The sequence below is a fragment of the Gossypium hirsutum genome, chromosome D01 (assembly GCF_007990345.1).
Source record: "Gossypium hirsutum isolate 1008001.06 chromosome D01, Gossypium_hirsutum_v2.1, whole genome shotgun sequence".
Lineage (NCBI taxonomy): Eukaryota > Viridiplantae > Streptophyta > Magnoliopsida > Malvales > Malvaceae > Gossypium > Gossypium hirsutum.
In genome coordinates, this window is record NC_053437.1 from 13109405 (window position 1) to 13123316 (window position 13912).

The 13912-nt window shown below is 30.4% G+C and overlaps 1 protein-coding gene across 1 annotated transcript; it reads left to right on the top strand.

The window, feature by feature from the left end:
- Positions 1-352: 352 nt before the first annotated feature.
- On the top strand, positions 353-1244 carry LOC121213553 (uncharacterized). Its single transcript, XM_041086345.1, has 3 exons — positions 353-479; positions 529-638; positions 765-1244. Exons 1-3 carry the CDS (start codon positions 353-355, stop codon positions 1242-1244), a joined length of 717 nt encoding a protein of 238 aa, XP_040942279.1.
- Positions 1245-13912: the final 12668 nt, after the last annotated feature.

Here is a 13912-nt window from a genome sequence, read left to right on the forward strand (position 1 = left end):
GGAACGCGAAAAATGAGAGAAAAGTAAGATACAAAATAAGAGAGATTCTAGTGCTACTTGTTCGAATTCTCGTCCCACGAAACGGGCTAATAAGAGGAGATCGCAACAGGGGGTTGTTGTAGCTAGTTCTAAAGGTAGGACTCTAAATTGTACGTATTGTGATAAGAGCCATCTGGGTGAATGTTGGCAAAATTTGGATGACTGTTTGAGATGTGGGTCTACAGAGCATAGAACAAAATATTGTCCTTTTCGGGTCAATCAGACACAAGCTTTGGCTCAAAATTAAGCCCAAAATCAGAGAAAGGGTCAGTTACCTCCGAAGGGCCAAGGTCAAAATAAGGCTGTAAATATTATGGCGACCAGTAATCAGGGTCAACGAGCATTGGGTCAGGATACAAACCGGATTGATGCTAGGCAGCCTGCTCTTGTATACATTGTTAGAGGTCACGAGGACAGAGACGCGTCTAATGCCATAGTAGGTATTTTTACCATCCATTTTTGTTTTGCATTTTTCCTTGATTGATATAGGATTTAGCCATTCATATGTTGCTTGCGCTATTACTGATAAACTTGGTATTTGGGTAGAGAAAATTGCTAATGATGTTACTGTAGTTAGCCCTTTGGGACAATCAGTTATTGTAAATAAGATCTATAAAAGATGTTCATTGGGGGTTTAAGGTGTTGTGTTTCTGGCTAATATGATGGAATTTCCTTTTAGTGAGTTCGATTTAATAGTGAGAATGAATTGGTTGGTTAAACATTAGGTTAGTTTGGACTATGCCATTAAGCGAGTGACTATGAAAATGACTGAGGGTAATGAGATCATCATGGTTGGTGAACGTCGAAATTATTTGTCTAATATGATCTCTGCAATATTAGCAGAGAAATTGGTGCAGAAAGGGTGTGAGGCCTATTTAGCCTATGTGTTGGATTTTAGTGCTAGAAGTGTAACTGTGGAGAGTATCCGAACAGTTAGGGAATTTTTGGATGTTTTTCCTAAGGAACTTCCAAGATTACCTCTGAATCGTGAGGTTGGATTTGAAATTAAGTTGTTGCTTAGAACTACTCCAGTATCCATTGCTCTATATCACATGACACCTAAGGAACTTAAAGAATTAAAAGTTCAACTTCAGGAGCTTCTGGATTGCGGGTTTATTAAACCTAATGTTTCTCCGTATGGAGCTTCGGTCTTGTTTGTTAAAAATAAAGATGGCTCCCTAAGGTTGTGTACTGAATATCGATAGTTGAATAAGTTGACTGTTAAGAATAAGTATCCACTGTTGAGAATCAACGGTTTATTTGACTAATTTAGAGGTGCAATTGTGTTCTCAAAAATTGATTTAAGGTTTGATTACTATCAATTAAAGGTGAAGGAATCAGATGTACCTAAGACTATATTCAGGACTCGGTATGGTCATTATGTGTTCCTTGTGATACCTTTCAGATTAACTAATTTTATTGCTGCATTTATGGATTTGATGACTAGGTTCTTCCAACCATTCTTAGATCAATTTGTAGTTGTGTTTATTGATGACATCTTGGTTTATTCTAAATCTATAAATGAACATGACGAACATCTTAAGGTGGCTTTTGGAAACACTAAAATATATAGACTTTTTCAGCACTTTTAAGCATTAATTCATGCAGTTTCTTAGTAAATTTCATCAGATTTTATGCTTTTATTATAAAATAATTAAATTGAACTTAATTTAATAAACAATTTGAATTTTAGTTATTTTTATCATAAATTTGCATAATTTGGCCAATTTTGGATTCCTTTGCACAATGGAAGAAATATCAGTGCGATAGTCAGCTTGAGGAGATTGGATTGCTGAAGCATCCTTCGGAGCATCTGACACATGAGGATGGCTAATTATTTTATTGCCATGGATGCCCCAAATTAGCTTATTGGACCCATTAAAGAAAATGCAATTGATAAAACAAAAATTAGGTTGAATTAATTTCCTGTCTAATATCGAAGAAAAGACCTAGAGTGTCTAATTGAAAGAGGATGAAACATGAGCTTAAAGAGAACCCGAAAAGCTGTCCAGTCCACATCCAAATCAGTTTTTAAATCTGATTATAATATTTTCTAAACAGTCCTTAACTTTCTCCCAAACTTGTTCCAACACCTTCTCTTTTTGGACATTCTCACTTATGGCATTAAGCTAAATTTAGCAAAGCCATCTCAACCCCTCCATACTATCAAGGGCGGACCATGGAATGAGGGACTGACTGCTATTTTTAGCCAATGCAAGCTTCCCTCTTCAAGTATAAATACTAGCCCTCACCTCCTCTTAAATCACTCATCCACTCATTCACCACTCACTTCTCTCATTCACTCATCTATTTTTTTTCTCTCCTTTTACCTTTACATTTTCTTTTCTTTCCTTTGTCGATTTTCCCTCTTGATAAACAGCTAGCAAGCCTCTTGGAGTAGAAGCAATTGAGCAACTTGGAGGCCTTTGACCGGTAGAATAAAGTAGAGAGAAAGAGACGAACGCTAGTCTGGCTTCGAAAAACATCGAATTTGTCTTCTAGTTTCCCTCTCTACCCTTTAGTTTGTTTTGTGATCATAAACATGAATGATTATTATTTTGATGCTTCTAATTTAATTAATATGACTTAAATTATATTTGTGTTAGACTGATTACATTTTATCCACTTAAATCGTTAAAATCATGTTTGTGTTATTATAAGCTTTGGTAGTTTGTCCAATTAGATAAAATCATGCCCATGTTATACTTGCATTATAATTGTAAGGTAACAATTGAATTAATTATTAATAAAATTGAAATTTTAATTAATTGATAAAATATCTAATTGATACATGTTTAATCTTCTTACGTGTAAAAATGGGTTAAATTAGCAATAGTATTAAACAATATTCTTACCTTGCATAACTTGTAAGATTGTTGTGACTAATTTTTTTTTCAATACGGGAATGTATTGTTACTTCACTTTGTCTTATACATGCTTATGAAATTGATTAATTAGTTTAACATAGAAATATGTTTGAAATATTGATTAATTAAGTATGTATGTGCATTAGTTAACAAAAGGCCAAGTTGCCATGAAATTATTCGTAATAGCATGAACATAGTTTTAATAATTCAAAGTTAAATGAATGAGATTAATCTAACACACTTATGTCATATTGATTAAAACGTATTAGAAATTGTACTTGGAATTATAGTTTAATTTTAATTGTTTACTTAGATTTAATTTATAGCTCACCTTTTCCAAAAATATATTTTCCTCTACCAAATTGCTTAAATTTACATTTCATAAATACTTGCTTGTATAGTCCTTGTGGATACGATAACTCGACATACTTGTCACTTGATTGCTTGTTACGATTGTGTACACTTGCACATTTCTGTCGTTCCAAGTTTTTGGCATTATTGCCAAGGACTGTTTCAAAAGGCATTATTGACAAGCAACTCAAAGAAGGGTCGGAGAGGTGAACCTTGAAAACCAAAATCAAGGAAATTGAGAAATTTATGCTCAAAATCCTATCCTTGTTGCTAATGACAGGGATTGGGCCTTAAGATAGTATGTTGTATAGCTTTTTCATGAGCTTAATATAAGAATTAGTAGGCTCGCGATAAGGGCACAACAATTTAAGTTGAAACTTGTTATGTTTCAAATGCTTCAGACAGTGGTGGAATGCCTACTGAAGATCCTCACCTTCACCTCAGATTGTTTATGGAGGTGAGCGACTCCTTTAAATTTGCATGAAATTTGGTTTTCACTAAAAGCTAGGTTCAATATCACTTTTGTAACACTCAAAAAATCATAGGGTTAGAATTAATAAAATCAACAAGAAATAAGCCTTAGTTTAGGAGGTTAAGAGCTTAGTAGATTGTCTAGAGAGCCAAGATTCAAGCCCCACACTTTTCATTTTTTCCCCTTTATTTTTTCAGCAACTAAGGATTAAAACGAACCTCGTATAAGAAACAAATGTAGTAGCGAATGACTAAGAATGAGTCTACTAGTTTAGTGGTAATGCCTTGACACAATTCTCCCTTATCCCAAGTTCTATCCATGCCAACCTTATTTCTCCCTTTTATTTTTTTTTCTTAGTTTCGGCTATAAGGATTATTTGCCAAAATAGCCCTCTAAAATTTACCTAATATTGCCATTTGGTCCCTTTCCTAATCATAACAGGATTTTGGTTATCTTTTCAAACATAATTAAAATTTCTTTATCTTTTCTTTAAATACATCTTTTTCATTTATTTCCTCGTTTCCTTTTTATAAAAATCTTCATCTTCTTTTGATAGAGATTTTATATTTGATTCCCAAACTCGAATTCCACCCCGTTCAATTTGTTCTTCGTATTGTTTTAGTGTAACACAGTCAAAATCTATTTCTAACGTGCCAAGATCGATTAGAATTCTTATTTTTAATTTTGTAGAATCCTAGCATTCTAAAATAAATAACGTTCTTGTCAATCTTTCAATCGATTTCGAATCTTTAATAAACTTTCTCAAAAGCTTGATAAACTCGATAAATCTTGAACATCGATAATAATTCTTGTGTTTTTGTTGATCGAATGACTCATTATAAGTATTTCGGATCAGATTTAGACGTGAGGATCGTCGCTCGAGACACCGGAAGTCAAGTGTGTGTTCTTTTATAATAAAATCCAAGCAAAATCAAACCAAACCTAGACCACACAGCTTGCCACACAGGCATGTGGGTAGCCCGTATGGACCACATGACCATATGCCACTAAAACCCTATGATTTTCACTTCTCACACGGCCTGGCCACACGAATGTGTCTCCCCTGTAGCTTAATTTTTGTATTTTTCACACAGCTTGAGCCACCCACATGGCCATATGCCCTTGTTTATTAAATTTTATAGTTTTGCCAATAGTTTTATGTTTTATACAGATTAGTCCTTGAATGGTCCCAAAACTATTTTTAGTGCATTAATTTGTGCAAATAATTCCTTGATAGTATGAATTATGCTAGAATTCATGATTAGATTGACTGAAATCAGATGATATTTATATGTATTTTCATGATTTGTGAACAATACTTATGCCTTTTGTATCAGTATTTGTAATTGAACGTATGGAGTGTCTTATATCATTAAATCAATCAAAGAAAACATGACTTCAACTACTGGGATTGAGTTTTCACAAGCATATTAATTGCTACTGAATCAAACTAATATGCGCATATGGTTTACCACTGTATTGTTTCGTTAAAGGCATATTAAATGCTACTGTATTGATCTGTTATGTACATATTAATTGCTACCATATGAAGTTGTTTTGAATATGCCATAATGCATTGCATGGGGTAAAACGTTATGAACGGAGAAAGTTGATAAACTATAAAAGTAAAATATTTTAATCTCATTCTTAATGCATTTTTGGATGATTAATTGTGTAAATTAGTGAATTTGATGCTCCTAATACTTTAAATTCATGTTTCTATACTTAGGAGAGCACTTGGGAATAAAGGGAGCGAAAACGAGCCAAAATCAGATAAATAGAGTTGTTTCTAGGAACCACACAGACTGGGAATTCCCGCACGGGCTGGCCACACGCCTGTGCGAACCATACGAGTTAGCCACACACCTATGTGCCAGCCCGTGTCGATAACGCACCCTGCCTCCCTTCTGCGCGGAAAAACCCAATTTTTAGGTTTTCTAAGGATTCTAAAGTCTATAAATAACAATTAGAAGAGGACTTAAGAAGACAAACATAGAAGATTGAAAAAAAGACTCGAAGAATGCCATCGGAATCATCTCGGAAGTGGATCTCCTTCAAGATTGAAGATCTCCATTTAATTTTTTTTAGAAGCTTATCTGGGTTTCTTTATGTTTTGTTGTTATCTTAACTTTGAGATGTTTCTGTTTAGGATTATGAACTAAATTCCCTAGATACCTAGGGAAGATGAAACGTATGATGAATTGTATTATTTGATTTCTGATTTACATGATAAATACTTGATTTCTTGTTCTCAATTATGTTTCATGTTTTAATAATCTAAGGATATTAATTCATGTTTAATGTGTTTATTTCAGTGGAGCAAAAGTCTCTATTTAAGAGTAGATCTAGCATAATTGAGTGGAGTTGCATGCAATCCTAAAAATAGGACGACATAAATCTACCAGATTAGAGTCAAATCTAATAGGGGAATCCATAGATCGAGTTAATGCGACAATAGGGGTTTTAATTAGAAAGAGATTTCAATTAATCAACCTAGAGTCAATTGTTCTTTCTCTCGAAGAGATATTAACATAATTTAGGGATTTCTACGGATCAAGGCACACGTGAATAAATCATTTAATTCAGATTCATAATAATACGTGAAGTCTAGGTGGATTCTTTCCTGGGTATCGTCTCTCTCATTGGTATCTTAGGTTATTTTCCTATTTTATTCTTTGTTGCGTTCTTAGTTAAATTAGTTTAGTAATTTTAGATTAAAAACAATCACTCTAATTTGTCGGCTAAATAATAGGAAAATGGTAATTACTAGTACTTTTAGTCCTCGTGACTACGATATTCCCTATTCACTGTAACTATACTATTGTTCGATAGGTGCGCTTACCTTAGTCGTATTTATAGTTAGTTTAGTGACAATCAAAAGTACCTAACAGTTTATCTGCAAAATAAAAATGGTTGTGCAAGTCACAAGCCATACAACATTTTTTATTTGCAAATTGTTGTGTATTCACAGCCAGAGATGGATTCCATCCGCGGGGTATTGCTGCGTACCCACAACCATAGCAGATCTTATCTACGACAGTACTTGCTGTGTATCCACAGCCAAAAGTAGATTCCATTTGCAAGATTTCGTTGTATATCCACAATCATGTGATGACTTTCATCCGCAATACTATTGTGTTGATCGTAACTTATGACAGTTGTCATCTGCTAACTAGTAGTGATTTAGCCACAAAGTCTGTGTGTTGGTGGATGGAGTTCTGAGGAACTCGCAATGTAGTGTGTAGCGGTGGGTTATGATTTTTCTGACAAACCAAAACCGTATGGCATTCATAAAAATATGTGCATACAAAACTGTTACTTTTGAGATGATACATATATATATATACATGTGTACATTGCTGTGTGACTTAAAATATTGATATTGTGAAATTACTATGGAGAATTGTTCAATAAACAGTGTTTCTATATGATTAATCATTACATCGATTATTCTTGTGTTGAGTTAATTTGAAAAGAAAAACGATATTCTGAATTATTTTTCAATTATGATTATTCTGAATTTTGAGAAATTTATAGTGAAGTGTTTAATGTGAAAAACCGTTAATCTGAAGTGTTTGTGATTCTGTTTATTCTCGAAATTATTAAAGTGCTTTGTCTACTATTTTGTTTTGGCTTCCTTGTGATGGAACGCACACCAAGCTTTCATAGCTCACCCATTTTATTTTCCTTCTTTTCATATAGCCCACAAGTTTAGGATGCGGACTCGACATTTGGAGGGTTTGGCTCGGAATATTGATTTCTATATAAAAGTATTTTAAACAGACTATTTTATGATTTTAGTTATTTGAACCTATATTATTATTGTGGCATGGGACTTAGTTTACGGTGTTTTCTTAGGCAAACATGACATTTAAATCATTTAGGCTATTAGAATACAAATTTTATTTAATTATGCATGAAACATGGTTTTTATTAAAATTACATTAATATCACTTTTTAGCTGCTAAATTGTAAATGTGTTTTGTTAAGAAAGTATTTCAAATTTGCAACTAAGTTTTCAATTGAAGATGCAAAACTTAATCGTTTTTCTTAAAACTCCCGAGTTTTTCAGAAAAGAGACCAAAATTTTCTTCTAAAATAAGAAAATGTTTAAAATTAACTATTTTTAAAACTCCAATAATTTTGCCAGACCGTTCTAATGGCCGATGTAATCTCTCAAATTCGGGTTTAACGTCTAGGCCGAATTGGGGAGGTTACAACTTTTTTGGTGCATTATGAAGAATTCTTTTAAAATAATGTATATAAAACTGGAAATCAACTTTTGCTTAAAAAAAACCCTAAAATCAATTGTTTTGGAAATAAAATTGCAACTTTTAGTAAAAAGAAGATAACACGCTAAGTTTTCCTTAAAAAAATTAACAAAAGTTTTACAATGACTGTTTTATAACTCCGATAATCTTAATAAGCCATTCCAGTGGCCAATGTAATCTTTCGAACTTGGTCTTAACGTCAAGGCTGAGTTTTAGGGGTTACAAAAATATTAAAAATAAAAAAAATGGTTCAACTAGCCGATTCGTAGGCCAGCTAGTCTAATGACTTTCTCCATATCGATACCCTTGCTAATTTTTGTGTAACTAGTTCTAGTTTTTATTTTTATTTTTATAATTTTTATAAGTTTATATCAATTTTAATACTTTTTATTATTTTTTGTAGACTTTTAATATGTTTTTATAAAATTTTAAACATTTTAAACATTTTTATTAGTTTTGTAATTCTTAATAATTTTTAATAATTTATTATTTTTTTTATATTTTTTATATTTTATAAATTTATATCAATTTTCATATATTTTAATATTTAATATTTTTAAATGATTTTTTTCGGATGTTTTATAATTTCCATGATTTTTTAATCTTTTTATGGAAAAAATATTAGATTAAACCAGAAGCCGCCACTTGTTATTATCAAATTGGCCTGCCAATTTATTTTAACGATCAATGTGGTTATTGATAAAAATCATTGATTATTTAATTAACTGTGGAGGTTTAATTGAGTGTGAACTTAATACAGTAGCCTAATTAAATTTTTTTTACATTTTCTTAAGTTGTACTTTAAGCATTTACTTTAGATATATATATATACACATTTACCCTTTTATATATATATATATACATACATATTATAAAGTAACCCTGAGATCTGTTTTGTAGATTTATCAGGTAATTTCATTTTAATAATACTATTATTCATCATATAATTCACATTGTAGTTGGTATTTGACTTAAATATGCCAAAGTTTTCTTATACTCTTTTTAAATCTAAATCTCAATTTTGATTTTCAAACATTGAGTTCTTATTATTATTTTTTAAAACTTTTTGGTTCTTCCGTTGATTTTGTTATTAAAATTGTTAAAAAATAAAATAACTCTTTTAACTCTCAACATTTATAATTTTTTATCAATTTAGTCCTTACTCTTTAAAAGTACATAAACTATTAAAAAAATGTTTTAAAATTAAAAGTTTTTCATATTTTTAATGAAAAATACAAAAATGTAAAAATTTTAAAAATCTGTTAATTTTAAAAAATAAAAATATTTAAAAAAACATTTCAAAATATTTTTTTAAAATATATAAAAAATAAAAATTTCAAAAAAATAAAAAATGTGGTATTTGTTCTCTAAATGGTAACAAGGTGTATCTAAACTTAACCAATTTATTCGGTCCATATTAAATCAATTTTGAGACAAATTTTAAATTTTATATAAGATCAAATAAATTTAATTATAAAATATATAAAATACTGGTATAAAATAATTTTTAAATAATGACATAGATTTTGAATTGGTTCATAGTTTATATATTATTATTTGAATTTAATTTGAATCGATTTAGAACAAGTTTATGAATTTTTTACATTGAATAAAAAATATATTAAATTAATTTGAACTGATTTAAAGTTTTTATCACAATTTAAAATTTATTTTATACTAATATTTTATATATTTTCTAATTAAATTTACATAAAAATATTTTTGATAAATATTTAATTTGGTTTAAGAGAAATGTTGAATTTAATTTAATATGGACCGATGATTAGCTCAAAGTTTAGATGAAGGTAGGAAATATCTTGATTTTTGAATTTTTTGGAAATCTTTATGTTTTTAAAAATAATTGTTTGAAACAAATTTTTTTAAAAATATTTATTTTTTAACTTTAAAGAGTTTAAAAATTTTCACATTTATTATTATTAAAATTATGAAAATCTTTTAAATTTTAAAACATTTTTTGCAATAATTTTTATACTTTTAAAAAGTAAGGATTAAATTAACAATAAATTGCAAGGGTAAAAGTGTTATCTTACTCTATCTTTTTCCTAACAGCAACATTAATAATTTTAGCAGCAAAATCAACACCATGTTTGGTTGGGTGTATTGGCATAGCCAATACACCCCTAATCGGTGGGCCCCACTTATTATGCCTCTAATCTGTTGTTTGGTTCAATATATTGCTATTACGGGGGTAAACCATTACTGACCTAATCGGTGAAATCCACTGATTTCTAATCCCTCCCTTTCGCTCAGTTTAGGTGCTGCTTCAGTTTACCCTCCCTGTTTTACCCTCCTGATTTCTAATCCAAGCGTCTTCTGTTCCTTCCTTCTAGCTTCTGCCGATTTGCTCAGTTTCTGCCGATTTGCTCCCTCTGTTTCTTTTCTTTTCTTTTCTGTCGATTTGCTCCCTCTGTTTCTCAGTTTCTGCCGATTTGCGTCTTCTGTTTCTTTTCTTTTTCTTTACAACATTACACTTGGCCTTCTCAACCAGTGAACCTTTTCTTTTGTTTTCTCTCTATCACTCTTTCGATTGCTCTCAGTTGGTGGGTTTCCAAGTTTCTGCAACTAAAAGGTAAAGGTTTCTAACTCTCTTTTGCTCTCAAACTGCTTTAATGTTTCTAAACACTCTTTTTTCTCTGGGTAATGAGTTTCATTGGCTACCTTGTTAGTGACTTTTATTTTTTCTGCATGTAAGCAGATTCGAATCACTGCCTTGTTAGTGCATTGACTTCTTCATCTGATTTGCTCATTACAGGTTAGTTTTCCATAAGTATTTTGTTTGTATTGCATGTTCGATTGAAATGTTTAGTTTTCCCCGATTGCATGTTTCTATTGCTGTTTCTTAATATGGACGGGATTTGTATATTGAATCCTACTCTAGTTAAGGGCTAATTATGCATTTCATGTATAATCTTCTGCATAGGACAACATTCCGTTTTGGAGAAAAAATTTTCGGATTAGGCTTAAGAATTGATAATTGTTGTTTGTTGATAAGGTGCCTTGGCTTATATAGATGGATTTATATATCCAGTTGTAGTGTAATTAGTTGGAAATTATGTGTTTTGTGTTGTTGGTTAGGCTTAAGAAATGAAAACTGTTGTTTGTTGATTGTGTTGCTTGCTTTAATATGGATGGATGGGGCTATTGAATTGTAGTGTAATTAAGGGAAAATTATGCATGTATGTCTTTATTCATCAGCATAGGACCGACAATCCTTTGAAAACAATAGTCGGATTAGGCTTAACAGATGATACTGTCGTTTTTGAGCCGATTATTTGCCTGAATATGGATGGATTTGTATATTGAATTGTTCTGTAATAGGGTAAATTTTGGTGTTCATTTCGTTTTTACCTTGTGCATTCCATAAACAACCCAATTATCGGATTAGGCTTAAGAAATGATATTTATATTTTTGTTTGTTGATATTCTTGCATTGATTTGTGATGAAATGTTATGAAATATATCTTCATCCTGCATATATTTACTTGCAACCAAATGACCTGAATCTTATGCAATAGGACCGTAGCTGAAATTATTCTACCGTGGGCAATGAACACTGCTAATATTATCTTTCACCTCATTTCATTTGTCGCTGCAAAATCTGAGGTGTATTCTATGGTTCCACCAACTTGGAGCTTAAACATAGTTTTTGAAAGATCTTATAGTGTTGCTGCAAAATCTGAGGTGTTGTTGGGCAATGAATTTTTCTTTCTTTTTTTTGGGGGGGGTTGTTTATGAAGCAACACTGCATGACAGAATTAAATTGCTGTTAAATGAAAGCTAAACAAAATGGCATTTCATAAAACATGAGTGATAGTTTGGATTTAACATGTTTACTCATTAATTTTCAAAGATAATGATGTGAACCTAATTACACTGCATGACAGAAACAAATATACATGGAATTTTTCATAAGAGAAAAGATTTCAAAATTTTAGATTTTAGACTAATATCTGCTACACAAGTAGCCAATTAAATGGAAAAAGAAAGAAAAAAAGAAGGGAAAACGATTTGCATTATCTTAAGTTTCATATTAAAGACAGCACCGGTGAGGGGTAGCTATCAGGAATTATTATAGGAATTAAAAAACATGGATCTGTCATGCATTAAACTGGAAATTGTTCTTGATTTGTTAGTCAGTAGAAGATGAAACTGGAAATTGTTGCATTTGTTTTGATATTGTTCTTGATTTGTTCTGGAAATTGTTTTGATTGTTCTGATTGTCTGCTCTGGAATTGAACTGGAACTTGATTTGTTCTTGATTTGTTAGTCAGTAGAATATGAAAATGGAAATCAAATGCTGTAAACGAGTTACTTGCAGGACCACTCTGTTTATAATAATTTATTAATTTTATTAAATGTCAACGAAGTTGTGATTGAGTGATAATGTATAAAATGAGAATTTTAAAACCGTGCTGTAACAGGCATATAGATTGGGATAAGAATTTGATTTCAAGAGCATATGTTTTGAACATAAACCATAATAATACAAAGGAAAAAGTCAGCCATTAAAATAAGCAAGTAATTAATTTCATCAAAGAGCTAATATATATCTATATCTATATATATATAAATAGTCAAAACACATTAAAGTTTCAACTTGAATCCGCAAATCATGCAGTCCAATTGTTTTCCATCATTTTTTCTTTTTCCTTTAATTTCATGAAGATGGAATTGACATTTTGAAATCTAATTAATTCAACAACTTGGAAATTTAAAATCAAAGATAATTCATTAACAAAATGATAATACAAGGTTATCAAATAAATTTCCTCATATTTGTGCATTGCCAGTGAATCAAATGGTGAATTTATATATTAAAAAAACTGTTATTTGGTGGAACTAAATATTACTCCCTAAGCTCTTATCATAAATCAATATTTGATCGAATTTATTTATTTTTATTTGGTGGAACTAAATTATTTTCCATATCCAATTAAAATAAGTAAGTAATTAATTTTTAAATATGGTTTGGATGGGAGAAATCACCATAGGTGGCTTCACCACACAAACTCATCCATCATTCTTTATTAAACCAAATCCTCATTCTTTATTTTATTATTAAACCAAATCCTCATTATTTATTTTATTTGTTTTAAAATTAGAAAACCTTAATTAAATTAATCAATGTTCAAACTTTGAACATGCTTTATTAAACTAATCAATGTTAAAACTTTGAACATGCTTTAATAAACTAATCAATATATTTATACAAAATGAAATTTAAATTTAAAATGTTATAAAAGTTTTAAAACTTCAATTTCATTATTAAACCAAATCCTCATTCTTTATTTTATTTGTTTTAAAATTAGGTCACCTTAATTAAACTAATCATCAATAAATAAACTAATCAATGTTCAAACTTTGAACTTGCTTTATAATTTTAAATTATAATGAGTTTAGTTATAATCTAACAAATACCAACAATTAATTTTAGGTCAATTATACATATACCAACAATTAATTTTAGGTCAATTATACATGCTTTATAATTTCTTTATTGTTTGGGTGATTGATAAAGAAATGAAATTAAAGTTGCAACGATATCATTTAATAGATGCTTTTTTGCTTCGTGTGTTCTAAATTTGTAACAATTAATTTTTATTTGATAATGTGTAATTGCAACTTCAATTCTTTGATAGTGTCTTCTAATTTTAATATGTTGCAGTAATGGCTCGTCTGCCTTTAATTGCACAACGTGAGAGGCGTAAAAGAATTGGTATTGCATTGACAATATGGTTGGAAATCTGTAGAATTGCGATTTGGTTCTTATTTAGAATGGGTGCCAGCCTTAGCCTACAGACTTATAGACCAAGGATTAGGTCCTATACCTTAGATTTTTATGCAAAACGGGATTTTGTGAAAAGGCTTGTATATGCTAGTGACGAGACTTG